General features: G+C 37.5%; 1 protein-coding gene across 4 annotated transcripts in view; it reads left to right on the top strand.

Annotated features, from left to right (window-relative positions):
• NCOR1 (nuclear receptor corepressor 1) overlaps window positions 1-16,817 on the top strand; it is a 75,938-nt gene that overhangs the window by 45,973 nt on the left and 13,148 nt on the right. For all 4 annotated transcript variants that reach the window (XM_072881840.1, XM_072881837.1, XM_072881839.1 and 1 more), the window contains exons 20-34: window positions 554-1,109; window positions 3,105-3,234; window positions 3,546-3,741; window positions 6,225-6,398; window positions 7,329-7,489; window positions 7,884-8,004; window positions 8,105-8,206; window positions 8,716-8,813; window positions 9,678-9,846; window positions 10,417-10,557; window positions 11,929-12,012; window positions 12,563-12,819; window positions 13,175-13,535; window positions 14,057-14,281; window positions 15,069-15,278. In XM_072881840.1, the coding sequence (XP_072737941.1) occupies window positions 554-1,109; window positions 3,105-3,234; window positions 3,546-3,741; window positions 6,225-6,398; window positions 7,329-7,489; window positions 7,884-8,004; window positions 8,105-8,206; window positions 8,716-8,813; window positions 9,678-9,846; window positions 10,417-10,557; window positions 11,929-12,012; window positions 12,563-12,819; window positions 13,175-13,535; window positions 14,057-14,281; window positions 15,069-15,278 (2,985 nt within the window). The remainder of the gene's footprint in view (window positions 1-553; window positions 1,110-3,104; window positions 3,235-3,545; window positions 3,742-6,224; window positions 6,399-7,328; window positions 7,490-7,883; window positions 8,005-8,104; window positions 8,207-8,715; window positions 8,814-9,677; window positions 9,847-10,416; window positions 10,558-11,928; window positions 12,013-12,562; window positions 12,820-13,174; window positions 13,536-14,056; window positions 14,282-15,068; window positions 15,279-16,817) is intronic.

Below are 16,817 nucleotides of genomic sequence, written 5' to 3'. Positions count from 1 at the left end.
CGATGCTGTTTACACCTTTAACAGAGCAAAGAAGACATTTTCAAGAAAATAATGCTGATTCACAAAGGAAGTTAAACTAGAACTGTTAACTTACAGCAAGAATTGCAAGTCAGCATGTCTATAAAATGTGACTGATTTTCATGTAAAATCAGTGTTTTGTCACTTCTGCCAGTGGTGCCTCTAAACCATGTTAATTTAAGTCATTAAAGCTGTGCCTTAGGTACTGTGAATGTTGACTAATCTTGTAATAAAGCTGCATCATATATGGAAGTACCAAGTCTCTGATATACGCACAAGAGTTTACGTGGCTGGCTCTCTACAAGATCAGAGCTAGCTAAGCAGTCTTATTTCTGTAATTCCAGTCTCCCTTCTTAACCTGTATCTGCTGATTTTTGGCTGCTCTCCCTTCACGAGTCAATTCTTCAGGGCAATTGTCTTGTTGTGTTTTGGGACAGCAGACATATATTTGATTATTCTGAAGAAGCAGTTCATCGAAGCCTAGTTAGATTTCATTAACCTTGCACCTTTATGCCAAAACTCTTTCTTTCCCTAGGTGCTGAAAATAGTTCTGATACAGAAAGCGCTCCGTCTCCAACGCCAGCAGAACCTGCTAAACCAAGTGAAGAAACTCCATCTGAGAGTGCTGCTTCGAAAGGAACCACTGAGGCGACAGCAGAACAAGAATCTACCATTAAACCTGCAACCAGTACATCTCCCTCCTTAACAGCCCAAAGTGTGTCAACAGCTGAAAGTCAGAACCCTGAGCCACAGGTTAAGGAAGAAATAAATAATGAGGCAGAAGAGCCTATGGAGGTTGACAGTAGAAGCCATACAGTTGAAGCTAAGCCTGTGATTACTCTTCCAGTGCATACCAAAGTAGAACCTGTAGAGACTGAAATGAGGCTACCAGAGAATATTCAAGTGAAAATAGAGAGTGATACCAAAGAGAGAGATATGGAAAAACCCAAGGAAAAGTCAGAACCAGAGGAAATGGACTATAGTCTGTCACAACAAGTTAATACAGCAAGACAAGAATCCCATTCAGATAATGATTCAAGTGCCACCTGTAGTGCTGATGAGGAAGTTGATGGAGAACCTGACAGACAAGGGTGAGTTTAATTGTTTAGCGTTCAAATATTGCTATCTTTAAGAAGTTGTTTAAAAAGTGGTTTTACTTAACAGTGATCCAAAACCTGTCATGAGTAGTGACATTTCTGTTATGAGTTTCTACTAGGGAAAGAATTTCTAAAAAGTCTTTGTTGGAAGTGCAACAGAGGGAAATGTTGATTTTAAATTTTGATGAAAAGCCGAAAGAAGGGTCTTCTAAGGCAGGGTAAGGCAAAAATTTCATGGTGATAGACTGACTAGGTAGGTAGCAAGCTAGCACAACTACTTGGAAAGCTAGAGACTGGGGGAAATCAAGCTATTTGGGATCTGTTCAGAGAATGGGAATTGCGTTAATTATCTGGAAAGGACAGCAGCTTACTGAAACAATGAAAATTTGCCAAAGCAAGAAAAGAGATTAAAGATGCTCCTGGCATGAGTTTCCATGATAAGTAGTTCTGTGGTACTTCTGGTGGGGAGGGGAAGATCTTGCTGCTGCAGGATTTTCTGATACAGAGCTATTTAAAAATCGGTGACCAACTAAAAAAATTAAGTAAGTAATGTGGGGAGTTTTGTAAATGCCCCCCTCTGTCCACTGAGAAACTCAACAGTGATTGTGTAACTGGATCTGTACTGAAGTTCTTTGCTTTGGTTTGGTTTTGTTAGTTTGTTGCTTTTACACAATACTTACGAACAAATTTACATATTCAGAAGTAGATTCAGAATATTTTTATAGTGTGATTGGTTGGTGTGGGATAGTACGTGGGCTCTCCATTCCCTTTAGTGAAAAACTGTTTGGATATAGAGCCAAAATTTTGGAGATGGAGTTGTTTTGATTGATTCTTGCTTTCACAAACTCAGTTTAGTAGAATGCATCCGAACCTCCTTGAATTTGAGAGGGAAAACAGCCTGAATATATCATTTAGTGGGACATGAAACTTGCTTTAAAAAAAATAATAATCTAGGGGCATAAAATACTGATATTTTAGTTACCTTTTAACGTTTTACATTTATTTGCTTGTATAACCTCTAGAGTCCTGTGCCCAGTTACTGTCATTGAACCACGTTATATCAATCAGTAGAACTGAATCTCTTGAAGGCTATTAATAATAGAGTAGTGGAAGTATTTCTCGCTCTTACCAGTCAGTGTCCATAAATTAATGGGCAAGCATCCTGAGAAATGAATGACCTCTTTCTCCACAGTGTACAATGTCCTCATGCAAATACTAGTTCCTGGGAACTTGGCCCTAAACACTGTGGATAATCCAAATGAGTATATAGGGCTTTAAATGGACAATGCTGCATGTCGTTGGAACCATTTTATCTTTTGGGGGATGGCTGACACTGCTGACCATATTTGAAGTCTTTCTAGTGTTCTGCTGGTGCAATTCCTATGTAATCATAGCGTAGCATCGGAGCCAATGCCCCCTCCCTGCCAGTGGTCTTAATATACACGCGGTACTAAGGATAGATGTTAAATGTCAAAAGTATCCAGTATCATTATTCTGCATGTGCTCTTTGGAAGAGTGCAGTTGATGGTGTTTCTGCGCTCTCTTGCCTCTTCAGACATCATCTTTCCACTTCACAAATATATTAGCCCTCCACGTGAAAGTAGTCTATTGTATACCACTGTGTGTTTATTTCCTGTGGACTAAATATATCCTAACTGAAGTGTTTCCTATCTTATTTTTTTCAAAGCATTATTTATAAAGAAGGTTGCATTCTTGCAGTACTGGGCATATAGAAACAGCATTCTAGTATTGGAGATTCTGAACACTTCTTTGGGTATTTCTGTGTATTATACAGCAGCATCTGTTGCCTATTCTGCCAGATGTGCTGTGGGACAAAACACAACATGATTTTTTCAGCTATTTGTCCAGTGTGTTAAATGTGTTGTTTTTTTGAAGTTGAGGGGCATACTTTTGCCTGTAAATTTTTTAAGATGTTTAATTTTGGTCTTTTTGGTGATATTCTTCTCTTCCTTCTATCTCTTTTTCCAGTATCTTCAGCAGGGAGTCAAAGCCCTCACTGTTAAATCCCGCTGGGTCAATACTGGTATCATCCACAATAAAACAAGGACAGATGGACCTGCAACAACTTCACCATCGAGCTGCTGTCATACCACCTATGGTATGGGCTGGTTTAAGTGATGTTTGAAGGAGCATCTGTTGTCCCTAAAAGTAGTCACAACACTAAAGCGGCAAAAAATCATGAAACAAGTGAAGAAATGTATAATTTGCTTTGTTATCATAATACTTTTGAGGGGTTAAGTAAGTTAAGTACAAACAAATACACAAGTAATAGCTTAAAAACAGGTGTGAACCATTTGAAACACTCGTACATAGACTACAGCCGCTGCAGTGGAGGCATTGAGCAAGATAGTTACTTTAATAAGTACCTGTACTAATGCATTGGATGTTAATACCTTCCCCTCCTTGTAGGTTTCTTGCAGTCCCTGTACTGTTCCTGTTGGAACACCAGTGAGTGGTTATGCGCTGTATCAACGGCACATTAAAGCAATGCATGAGTCAGCGCTGCTGGAGGAGCAACGCCAGAGGCAAGAGCAGCTGGATATGGAGTATCGAAGTGCTGTAAGCCCTTGTGGCACTTCCAAGAGCCCTAACGTTGAGTGGGAAGGTAGGTGTTTTCACATCTGTCGTGGAAATAACCCTACATTTTATGTCCGCCTGTTACACTGCTGCCTTGTTTAAGAATGAAAGTTTAGTGTGCCGATAAGTAATTATTGCTTTCTGATGGCGCTTGATTGAAGGAACCTGTCTGCTGTACAGATCCTGCTGCAGTTATAGCATTGGGAGAACTACATTGTAGCCCATTTAGATAAGGCAGAAAAACTGGCTTCATTTGGGTGAAATCCAAAAAGGAGTTGTTCCTACAGAGGGAGATTCAGAAAGATTAAGCGTGCAGATGAGAGGACCCAGATAACTGCGCGTTCTGGGGGAGCCCTTTTCAGAAGCTTAAGGTGAAGATGAGAGAGAGTTGCTGCAGGAGTGTGAGCACAATTAAGATGAATGTTTTACTGCACTGGAGTACATACCTGGATATTGAGCCCTGGAGTAGGGCACAAAAGTGTGGTAGAACTGTCATGCTTTAGCCTGTCTGTTTGCAGAAGGGCTGTGTGAAAGGTTCTTTCTCTTGAGAATATGATGGTTGGTTGCTTTTGTATATAGAGAGGATACTTGGAGACAGGGTTTGAACTGAACTCTGGGGTCTGGACCTGTGTTTCCTGAATGTGACGCTCAGTGTGATCTTCCGTACAGAACAAAGCTAAAACTGCTCACAGAACCTGTCAGGGTGACTAAATATGGACGGTATTCAGATGGACGGTGTATATGTTACGTCATCCAAATTGCTGTTTAAGAGCCAAAGGATGCATTTATTAGCTTTCATTACACATTCATCTTATGCTTTCTGTCTGTGTATATTGGCTATATTTTCATTCTTTGAACTGAAATTATTTTAATTCTGTCAACAGCTTGCAAATTACAAACAGCTTAGCAGAAGATTGCTTTTTTGTGCAAGAAAAGCATATCCTATGGGAGTCCCAGTTCTGTACTAAGTGTGTAACTTTTACCTCAACTTTCTTTACTACAAAAGGAATAGGTCCACGAACTGTACATTGTAACAGGGAAATAAACCGAGTGAGATTAATGTGCTGAATGTTACAATATTAGATATATCATCACAGTTGCATAATTCTGCATTTTTAGATTTTATATTCTCATGCGTTTTCTATTGTCTCCACAGTATTAGCAACATAAACTATCATGTTCTTTGAAACTAGAGTATTCTGTATTTAATATGCATAACAGTTTTAAGTTATGTTATGAAAATGCTTCACCTTAATTACTTTTACCTAAGTAAAATGAAAGAAACATAACCATTTTTTTGCCTGTTAAAATAGTGAGAAGGGAGCTGGTAGGTTTGTGGAGGGGAGGGTAAGATTGTGGTTTTTGGAAGTTGCTTCTTTAGGTGGAAAGTCAGGGGTTGCTTAAAAGTACTATTTAACTGAAATACTACCTGAATAACTCTTGGCATTGGCAGAATGGTATTATGAAGTGTGGGAAAGTTCTGGGGTGAAGTCTTTGCCAGTAAAAATCAAGGTGGTTATTGAGGCAGACAGAGAGGGAGGGATAACGTGGTTAATGTAAATGGTTCTACAAGCCTGGACATCTTAATCTGAAAACTAGAAGGGGTTGACATGCCATCAGATCATTATAACAGCTACTTCCTAAGATACACTGTGCATATGAAGCTTGTCTACTAGCTGCTGTGTGCAACAGAGAGCCCACAGACTGTTTAAAAACCTAGCATTGCATACATCGGAACACTGCCTGTGTTGTGGGGCATCTTGTCAAACTAAAGGGCGTGTTGTGTAGGTTGTCATAAGCCAATTCAACAATACTTCACCATGAAATAAAGTAGTCAAGATCCTTTAGAAAGCTATTATGGGATGATTAATGCCATCTTTCTTTGACTAGGGAGGTTAAAGATATAACTTTGCAGCTGCAGTAGACTTGTTCTGGCTTGTAGTTTTGAATACTTAAATTGTCCATTGCCAAAGAAAAGGAATTTCTGAAGTTCTGGTAATGGATTTTTATTTTCCTAAATTCAATAAAAATGTATTTTCCCTTTAAACACCATTGATGGGCAATATTGGTATTTGAAATTTAATTTGTAACTTCTCTGGGCAAGCAAACAAGGAAGGGAGGCCTTTTGTCTGGTGGGGTTGGCATGTAAGTCTGGCTGAACTTGCATGTAAACCTGGCTGATGCACAGAATTTGGAAAGGAATCTTCTTTAAATGAGATCTTTTTCAGTGGTAGAGCTTTCACTTAAAGGACCTAAAGGATCCAGATACTGTTTTTCACATATAGAAAGTATGAGAAAGTTTTTCAAAGCTTTGAATGTACAAGTATAGACATAAGAACATTTTAAATTAAGCTGTACCTTAATACTACTTTTTAATTGAAACATTTGTACCTGATGAGTACATCTGACATTGGAGCAGGCCCTTTATTAAAATTGCGCTGTAAACTGGACCTTTTGACTCTGATTTCTAATCCAGGGTTCTTTTCTTTCTGATAACTTTAACCTTCACAGGAAAACCGGTGGCCTATATGCCTTATGCTGAGGTCAAGCGAGCAATAGAACAGGAAGCACAAGTGCAAAATACAGCAACAAGGTCAGCATCACCATACAGGCTATCTCCAAGAGAAGTCAATAAAGCCTCTCCGCAGCCTGATATGAATGCAGCTCGCTATAGTGTCCCGCCAGGTAAATATTTTGTTACGTATCATAGCGATATGTAGTCTTCCTTTGGAAGCTGGACTTCTGTGACTTGATGTAGCATCAAATTATTCTCTAACCATTTTGTGAATTAACAAAAGAAGAAAACAGATTGTTTTCTGTGTGTGCATGTAAATAGGTGCTCGGTATTTTTCTAGCTCCAGTGAGGTTGTATTTTTGTTCTTTATTGCCGCATCAGCTGCATAACATGTATTTGTATTTTATTAAGCAAATAGGATGATCTGAAAAGTGTTAAAATAGCATAGGGACAAAGTCATCAAGAGTTTTTCAGCTTAATACAAGTACCGTCATATTCATAGGTGGCCTTTCTTATGAAGGAGGGAGTTGAGGAAAAGAGAAAGCTGCTGCTATCCTTGGCACTAGTTTCTAACTGTAATAGCTTAATATTATAGTCTGAATGTTTTATAAAACAGTGAAATAACTGACAAAACTTAATTCTGAAACTTGGATTATTGCTTTCCCCTTCAGAGTATAATGTCATGCTAAGAAAAGACAAAATCAGGGAAGCTTAGATTATACTTGACTCGGTTGCATTCCATTTAAAGAATAAGAACTTTCTTTAAAAACAGGAAAACAACAAAAAACTTGAATATAGCCTAGACTGCTATTTTTAAAAGCTTAATTTTCAGAGTCTGCAATTCTACAGTGCAGCTTTTGCCATTTCTTTTTGAATTTTGATGCAAGGTTAGATATTCTCCATTCAGTTTCTATGCATAACATACACTTGGACATAGTGAATTTCAGAGTTGTAAATACAGCTAGATAGCTTTTGGGTATTGTGAGGCAATTCCCATCAGAAATTGTCGGATGAACTGTGCTATTTCTGTTCTTCTTGCCTCTCTAACAAGTAGTAGAGCTGAAACACTGTAATGTTTAATGTACAATTTTTCCCCAAAGTTCTCCAGCCAGCACCTCACCAAGTAATAACCAATATACCTGAAGGAGTCCGCCTTCCAACAACCAGACCCACCAGACCACCACCACCACTCATTCCATCCTCCAAAACAAGTGTGCCATCAGAAAAACCTTCTTTCATCATGGGAGGCTCAATCTCACAAGTAAGAGAATTATTATTTGAAAATCTGTGCTTACCTCAATTTTTTGCCCTTTCACCAACCTTCAACATCTTGTACTTGGTTATGTGTTCACAGCATTAACACTTAAGTCCTGTACACGCCGCCTCTAAAAGTCCAGAAATTACAGGTGCCTTAGAAAAGAGAACATGTTACAGTTATTTACATTTAGTAGCATGGTGGAGGATGTCCAGCTTAGGTGAACTGCATCTCCAAACAGTGACACTACACTCTGGTGTTCTGCACTTTGATGCTTTGCAGTGGTGTGCTGTAGCATTTTAAGATAAGATTGTAGTAGTATTAGCGTTCTCCTTTAAACATAGATGTGACTCTTCATTCCAGAAACAAGAATTAACATATAATGTATTTGTTGTTTTAGGGAACACCTGGCACGTACTTAACATCCCATGGTCAAGTTTCCTACACCCAAGAAACTGCAAAGCCATCAGTGGGTTCTATATCTCTTGGGCTGCCAAGGCAGCAGGAGTCAGCCAAATCTGGTAAGAAAAGAAAAGCTGACATGTGTTTTATATAGACTATTTAATGACTCATAATTAAAGAAAAAAACCCCAAACTTATTCTTTTTCTTCTTCTGAATAGCTTCCCTGCCCTATATCAAACAAGAAGAATTCTCTCCCAGAAGTCAGAATTCCCAACCTGAGGGACTCCTGGTCAGGGCACAACATGAAAGTGTGGTTCGAGGTAAAGAAAGTCATACAGATTAAGAAACTTTGTCAGAGCCTGAGAAAACTGAGAGAATTAACTTCTAGAGCTCAAACTGCTGAAGTGTTGTTTTTAAGTATTATATGATTAATCTGCTCCCTATTTTCCAAGGTATGTGTATTTGTAGCTAGCTCCTCCTGTCTGCGTGTCTCATTTAAAAACATTTGTTTCAAGGCATGCCAATTTCAAAATTAAGTTGTTCACTAGAGCATACGCAGAGCCGTACATGTGAAATATCCAAATACATCAAAAGAAAAGAAACTAAATACCATGGATTAATGCTGTAAAAGACTTCTAGTCTGTAAAAGACTATGTTAAAAGAGGAAATAATCGAACTGCCTCAAATGCATGGTGTTAAACTGAAATTTTCCCTGCATTTCAGTGTAAACTAACAGTTCTCACTAAAGTTTTTAATTATTTTAAATAGAGTAGCTACTTTTTTATTATTATTCTCTTATTTATCAGGATGTCTTATCATTTCAAATCAGGTACCACAACGATACAGGAAGGAAGTATAACACGAGGAACTCCAACCAATAAAGTTTCTGTTGAGACCATTCCTTCTTTGAGAGGCTCCATAACTCAGGTATTTCTCCCCTTACTGAGAAGGCTGTGGCAAAACGGTATATTTAAGCTATCACCATGAATGTATTTGCATGTCTGAAAAAGTAAATTAATGTCCCAGAGTAGGAACTGCCTTGAAAAAAGAAATTTTAATACAATCAGATGGTCAAATCCCACTATTGCTGAAGTCAGCATTACCATGATTTCATCTCTATGTATATGAGTCTTTAAACTTTTTAAATAAAACCACCAGAGCCTTTGGTATACCTAACTGAAGGCTTATTAGCAACTTCCATGAAAATAACATCACACCTGAGTTCAAATATTAAAATCAACTGTAACCAGTCTTGTGCAGATGCTATTTAAAGCCAAAAAGGTAAATTAAGCCCTTTTGTCTCATCATTTTTAAAATGCTACTGTTTTGGTTGATTTGGGATCTCTAGTTACAGAGAGCAATAGTAACAATTCTCCTCTGAGAAGGGTAGGTTTCATTACTTTGGACAGAAATAAAACCTAATGGCACCACTAAGTATGTAGTATATGTTATCTTCCCCCACAATGGTATTATAGGGTAAATGTTCTAGGTCATGAAATACTTTTGTAATACTATACTCCCTATTCTTCTTTCTGTGTGTTGTTTAATAAGGTAGCGAATTGACTACAAATAATCTTATTAATACTTAGGTTAAATGTCTAATAATAGAGGCAGAAGTTTAAGCCATACTGCTTGATAAAGTAATTGATTTTCTAGATCTAAAAATGTTGTGGGTTTTGGTTTTGGTGGGGGGTTTTTTGTTTGTTTTTTGTTCCCCCCCCCCTTCACTGCTCCCTATTCTCTTAAATAAATACACATATTCTGAGTTATATTTGATTAATTTAAATGCAGGGTACACCAGCTCTGTCCCAGTCTGGCATAGCAGCTGATGCGTTATTGAAGGGAACTATCACCCGGCTAGCTACAGAAGACAGCAGCCCAGAGAAGTGCCGAGAGGAAGCTTCAGCCAAAGGCCATGTTATTTATGAAGGCAAAAGTGGGCATATTTTATCTTATGATAGTGAGTATTTGTGTATTCTACTTGATCAAAGTCAAGGCTGCAGCAGGTTCTGCTTTTATAATCCATAGCTGAAGTATATCTGCTTCCAAATGGATAGATATAAACCTCAGTCACTGGGTGCCATCCGGGAGAAGCATTGACCTGCGTGTGTTTTTGAGGGTATGAGAATTAAAGCAATCCAGAAATTGTGCCTGTGTTCTGAAGAGTCTCCTGTACTATGTATTTAAAATATAGTTAAACTGTTTAATTTCTGTGCCATTTATTTCCAATTTGTCATGGAATATTTTTATTTTGAAAGGTTAAACAACCAAGTTTAAAATTATCTGTATTAAAATCAAAAGAAATGTATTATTTAACTTTTATCAGTATTTCAATTGAAGTTCAACGAGTAACTGCTTGAACAAATACATTTTTTAAGAAACCATAAAAGATCTTTTTAAGGTCAAGATTTAGTGTTACAATGTTATATTGAAGTTGTGTTGTTAAAGTATTAATGACCTGTGGTCTCATTAAATGTAATGGTCATGTGTCTTTTTTTTTTCCTAACCACGCTCTTGAATATTTTGCCAGCTATTAAAAATGTTCGTGAAGGAACAAGGAGTCCAAGAACTGCTCATGAAATTGGTTTAAAGAGAAGCTATGATACAATGGAAGGAAATATAAAGCAAGGAATGTCAATGCGGGAGTCTCCAGTGTCTGCACCGCTGGAAGGTAAAAACAGCTGCTTCCAAGGTGTTTTGTGTTCTATCCAAAACTTTTGCATTGATGTAAGAGTATTTACAGTTATTTTATGGAGCAGACTAAAAGAGAAATTAGATTTAAGTCTTTAAATCACTACTAACCACTACAATTAAAGCATGCTGGAAATACGACTGGAGTAGATACTAGTTTTCCTTTTTGTTTTGCTGGTGTGTTCCATAACTGCAGGTAGTTCAGCTAGCACTTACTCCTCTCCGTAGATCTGACCCATGTAACTGACTCTTCACAGCCCCAGCGGGTTGTCGCAGAGCTGAAACAACACTGAGTCATACTAGCAGGGACTCCATGGACACACCCGTTCAGTTAAATATTGGTCTCAGCCACGGCATAGTAACGTGGTAACACATTGGCGTGACCTTTTGCATTCCTGCGATAAACCTTTTCGATTATGCCAAGCAGAAGACTTGCACAGCTGCTGTGTACTGCTTCAGGGCATCCCTAGTATTATTTTGATTTAATAAACTGTAATCAAACTAAGCCTGCAAAGGTCAGGTCAGGCCGTTATATAACTTTTCTGTTTGTTTTTTAAAAATACAAACACAAGAAAATGTTTCATGCCTTACTCCTTAAGTGCATTTTGTCCCATCTTTGGGTAGCCCTTCAAGGCTATTTTGTGTGCATTTTCATGAGATGGAACAATATGAATAAGAGGTTTCTAGACGGTATATAGAAATTCAGTGTTGCCTTTAAGTTGCTGATGGATTTGTCTTGTCTTTGGGCCCTTTTGGCATATGAGAAGCTGCTCTGATACTTTTATGCTCTATCTCGTCACTCTGACACATTTTCTGTCCTCAAACTGTGGAAAATTATGAGGTCTTTGGGGGGTTGATTTAGATTCCTACTGTAGGAACAGTAAATTCAGCTCTTCCCAGATGATTCAATGTGAACTTTGATTAATTTGGAGGATGCTGAGGTATATTTTTGTGTTGGATTTTTTTTTTCCTTTTTGTTCCAATTCCCATCATGAACACCTTTCTTTACTAGGTAAGGAAACTGAAGTGGAGTGTAAGAGAAGCAGTGACTGCTTTTGGGACAAGAGTTAAACTTAATTATAAAAAATACCTTGTGTTTTCTAAATATGTTAAAACTTGCAACAATGTAATAGTATGAATACTTGAACTGAAAGATATTTTTTTTTTTTAGGGCAGGATGGTGTTTATAACATGTTGATACAAGGCCTAGCATTTTGAGGTTAGGCCCTCTGGGCACTACCACGATACAGATACTATCTGTAATGTATATAAGGAGGAGGACAGTTTTTGTTGTTTGGGGGGGTTTTGAACACTTATTTAATTCTCTAAATTATGTTCATTTTAATTTTAGGTTTAATATGCCGTGCACTGCCTAGGGGTAGCCCACATGCTGAACTAAAAGAGAGAACAGTGTTATCTGGCTCTATAATGCAAGGTAAAGTATTGCAAGTTTAGAAGGCAAACATTAATTACATCCTCAAAAATCTGGATTTCTGAACCTTAAAACTGTTATTAACAATGGTAGCTCTGTTAAAGGTGGAGTTTATTTTATTAAACATGTTTTCAGAGCATAAATCAGCAGCTTTCTGATATGCTGTATACAAAGCTAGTGTGTAAACATAGCATTTTTTTTTTTTGGAAAAGACTTTTTTTTTAATATGAATACTTGGTAATTAGCACTTTTTTTTAAATGAACACTAACAATTCCCCAGACCTCTGAAGATGTGTGCTGTTTCCCTTATTTCAGCATCTGAAATAACTTGGGAAGCTTTCAGTAATATATTGAATATTTGTTCAGTATTATTTTTGTGGTGATTTTTTAGTCTTCAGTATATATTATCGTAGACTATAGCGAACCAAAGTTTCCAGTATTATGACATGTAGTTAGGTACTCTGTTTATGAAAGAAGAGACTTAGTAATTATTAATACTAGTGTTATTATTAATTATTAGTACCAGTAATGTGACTCTTTCTTTCTATAAAAGGCACACCAAGAGCAACAGCTGAAAGTTTTGAAGAAGGCTTGAAATACCCTAAACAGATTAAGAGAGAGTCACCTCCCATAAGGACATTTGAAGGAGCCATTACTAAGGGGAAACCATATGATGGAGTCACTACTATAAAAGAAATGGGTCGTTCCATCCATGAAATCCCAAGACAGGACCTATTAAGCCAGGAGAGTCGCAAGACTCCTGAAATGGTGCAGACGACCAGGCCAATCATAGAAGGCTCCATATCTCAGGTATATACAAAAAACACTAATAGACTCATACAGTTGCTCACAGACTCAGTAGTGAATCAATTCAGGATATTTGAATAATGACAAGTGGGGTGGGGGTTGTTTTGTTTTAAGAAAGCTACCAACTTACAAAGCTTAAAAATATTTTCTGTGTATTAGAAAAATCCTGACACTTCACCTGTAGGGAACACACTTGCAAGCAAATGTGAGAGAACTGACAAGTAACAATCACTAAGATCCAGTTGTATTCTGTGCTGTTGTGATAGAAGCAATGAACTAAGATATCAGCAATGTGAGTTTTTTAGCACAAGTGAAACATTGGCAGGATAACCTCACATGACCTTTTTCTCCTTTTCAGGGCACACCCATAAAATATGAAAGCAACTCTGGCCAGTCTGCCATCAAACACAATGTAAAATCTTTAATCACTGGACCAAGCAAACTACCCCGTGGAATGCCTCAGCTGGAAATGGTGCCAGAAAACGTGAAGGTGGTGGAGCGAGGAAAATATGAAGATGTGAAGACCGGGGATGCAGTACGTTCCCGTCACACGTCAGTAGTCAGCTCTGGTCCCTCTGTTCTCAGGTCAACTCTTCATGAAACTCCCAAATCACAGCTGAGCCCTGGGATTTATGATGATACCAATGCTCGGAGGACACCTGTGAACTATCAGAGTCCAATGTCCAGGAGTTCACCTATGATGAATAGAGTTAGTGAGGGTATGTTACTCCTATCCAGAGTAAGACAAGAAGTTTTAATAATTTAATTTTAAACTTACTTTTAAACTGGTTTCTGTAATCCGTTCTACTTTTTTTTTTTTTAATTCTAATGGCTTCTTTCAATTTGGAGGGTGGCTAGAAGGAATTTTAGAAGGCTGTAAGCTGTTAATTGAAATAAGAAAATGAAAATCTGCCATATTATAACATGGAGGTGGGAAGGCAATTCAATCTCAATTTGCATGTGATTATGGATCACATTGAAAGTGTTACCTACAAGGGTAGTGTTTTAAGGGCAGAAGCTATTCCTGAATTACAGAGGTATCTAGATGAGGAAGATAATATGGTGAAGTGTAAGCAATCTCAGTTTTAGGATTTAGATTTTTTCACCAGAAATAGTTTGTGTTATAGAATATTCTCTGTTGGTCCTCTAGAACGTTCCTTGGGAGCCAGTGTATACTTACAGCTGAATTTTCTGTTGAAAAATATGCATTTTATTAATTTGGGTTTTTCATTGTTTTTAGCTGGAATATCTTCTGGGAAGCCAGCAAATCATGAAAGGAAAAACACGCTTACTCCAACACAGAGGGAGAGCGTGCCAGCAAAATCTCCAGTCCCAGGGGTTGATCCTGTAGTGACTCACAGTCCTTTTGACCCTCATCACAGAGGAGCAACTCCTGAAGTCTATAGGAGTCACCTCCCTCCTCATTTAGATCCTGCTATGCCATTTCACAGGGCTCTGGATCCTGGTAAATACGTTTGTGTTGGGTTTTTTGTTTTTAGAAATATCGTATGCTTTGATGCACAGAAAAGATACCTTTAAAAGGCAATTATCAGTCGCCAGATAAAATTTATAAGAGGTTATATATATATATATATATACACTGTTGTGGTTTGATTTCAGTTTAGTGGGGGGGTTAATATATAACCAGGAAACTTATTAAAATATTATTGTATAATACTGTAGCTTTCTTTTAGAAGCTGCCAGGTTGCTTCTGTTTTGTTAAAAAGTTCAGAGGCATTTTTAGATAAATATTTGTGAAATATATTAAAAGCTTTCAGGAAAGCTATGCAAAGAAGGATGTGGAAGATGCTATAGAATTGAAGTGTAATCAGAACCCCTCTGTTCAGGACTGTGATTCAGTCTCACTGAGGGATTATCAGGTTATCTCTGGTGATATTAAATACAGTAGACTTCCTTTTGACCTATCCATCAGTCCACATCTGTGAGGTACTTTAACCTTCTTTAGGTATTTCAGCCCTTTACATCTTCAGAACTTCAGGATTTATATTTTTAATCAAGTCTCTTCTGTAATGCATATCTCAAATCTGGATTATTTACCTTTTTCTGTCCGCATACAGTGCATAAATTCAATAAAACATCAGTATTAAAATGCTGTTTTAATTCATTTGGCACTGGCTAGAGAGAGTTGATAGCACTTCTCACTGAAGCTATATAAACATCTGAAACTTTCATTCAATATCACCCATTCTGCTTCTAAATCTTCTTTTTTTTTTTCCCTTCTTCACCCTCAGCTGCTGCTGCTTACCTGTTCCAAAGGCAGCTCTCGCCCACCCCAGGCTACCCAAGTCAGTATCAGCTTTACGCAATGGAGAATACACGACAGACAATCCTAAATGACTACATTACCTCACAGCAGATGCAGGTCAATTTACGTCCTGATGTAACGAGAGGATTATCTCCTAGAGAGCAAACTTTAGCTCTCCCATATGCAGGAGCAAGAGGTATGCCTGTGTCTTTTCCGATGTTCTTTAAAGTGTGTGGTGGATATGCAGAGTGGTTTGGTTGATTGGTTTGTTTGCTTTGTTGCTGCTTATAAATACATGTGTTTGTATGGATGGATGCATGCCTGCATGCATACAAGTGCATATGTATAGATGTTTTTGCAAACGAGTTGTCATACATCTAACTGGCTTTTGTGGATATAAAGGAAAACTATGTAATCAATATTGTCAAAGGGAAGGCTGTAAGACTTAGTAGCGTTCAAGAAGCTAGACTGTTTTATGCTAGTTTAAATTGGTATTCAGAAGCATATTTAACTCATCTTCAAACTTCAGAAAAGAGAATTATATCAAAATGAGGGCTTCTTCAAAATGAAAATAAAAGCAACAGCTAAAAGGGTAAGGTTTGTGAAAAACATGGTGATTGTTTAAAGATGTTATGTTGGAGTTAGCAAATGTGTGTGACCTGTTGCAGGGTGGGGAAAAACCTAAATCAATCTGGATGTTTAACAGCAGCTATTCACTATGCATTAACAGCATCTCGCAAAAGTATAACTCCTCAAATAAGAAAATTGAAATCTTGACAAGTTAAATGTAAGACCATAAAGGTAAAAAAAAAATAAAATTGAGGAACAATTTATAAAGCCAAATGAACTAGTAACTTCTTCAGATACACTATAAGCAAGAAACTTGGCAAAGAAACTGTAGGAGCTGATAAATCATCAAAACTCAGAAGTAATGCTTTAGAAGATAAGGGCATCCCAAAAAAGCAAAGAGACTTCTTTGCAACTCTGTTCACTGTGGAGAGATTTGTATTTCTGTGATGGAGATTTTCTTTATGGGACATGAGTTTGAAGAACTCTTTCACATTGAAATGTTGAGCAAAGTCTTAGAACAAAATAATAAAATTAATAGTTATGAATCCTTGGGGTTACGTGGCATTCTCCCAGGAGTTACAAACTTAACAGGAAATAATCAATCTACCAGCTTGGTTACTGGATAAGGTAATCTGTCTATCGATTCAATCGGTTTTGATAGTTATTGGTAGGATGTAAGATAGCAAATCTGAGGGAATTAGGCTGGTAGAACTAATTATCTTGAGGATAACGTATAAGATCTTGTAGTGTTTTAATTGGTTGGAAAAGAAAGGATAAGTGGTAGGGGAAGTTATATTGGAGTTCCAGTGGGACCTGTGCATTTCAACATTCCATTTCATTTTATGACTATAAAGGGTCTGGAAAAGGGAGAGAATGATGTTGGTAATACAATTTTGCTAAAAGATGGGAGTATTGAGTAGAGGTGAAGTGTATTTTTCCAAAGGGCAATTAAAGGGGGTGCTAGAAATGCAAATTCTGACTTAGTATGTTTCTAAACTGCTGATTGCCAGATCTAAGAGAGTATAACCAGCTGGAATATAGTTCTGCACTTGCCTTATTCTTATAGTTTTTCCACTAAACATTCACTGCTGACAGTTATCAATGAACAGAATATATAATGTGTGGACCATTGGTCTGTCCTTGAATGGCCATTCTTAGGTGTGTC

The sequence above is a fragment of the Ciconia boyciana genome, chromosome 17 (genome assembly GCF_034638445.1).
Source record: "Ciconia boyciana chromosome 17, ASM3463844v1, whole genome shotgun sequence".
NCBI classification, from domain to species: Eukaryota; Metazoa; Chordata; class Aves; order Ciconiiformes; family Ciconiidae; genus Ciconia; species Ciconia boyciana.
This window is presented reverse-complemented; position numbering and strand designations above follow the sequence as displayed.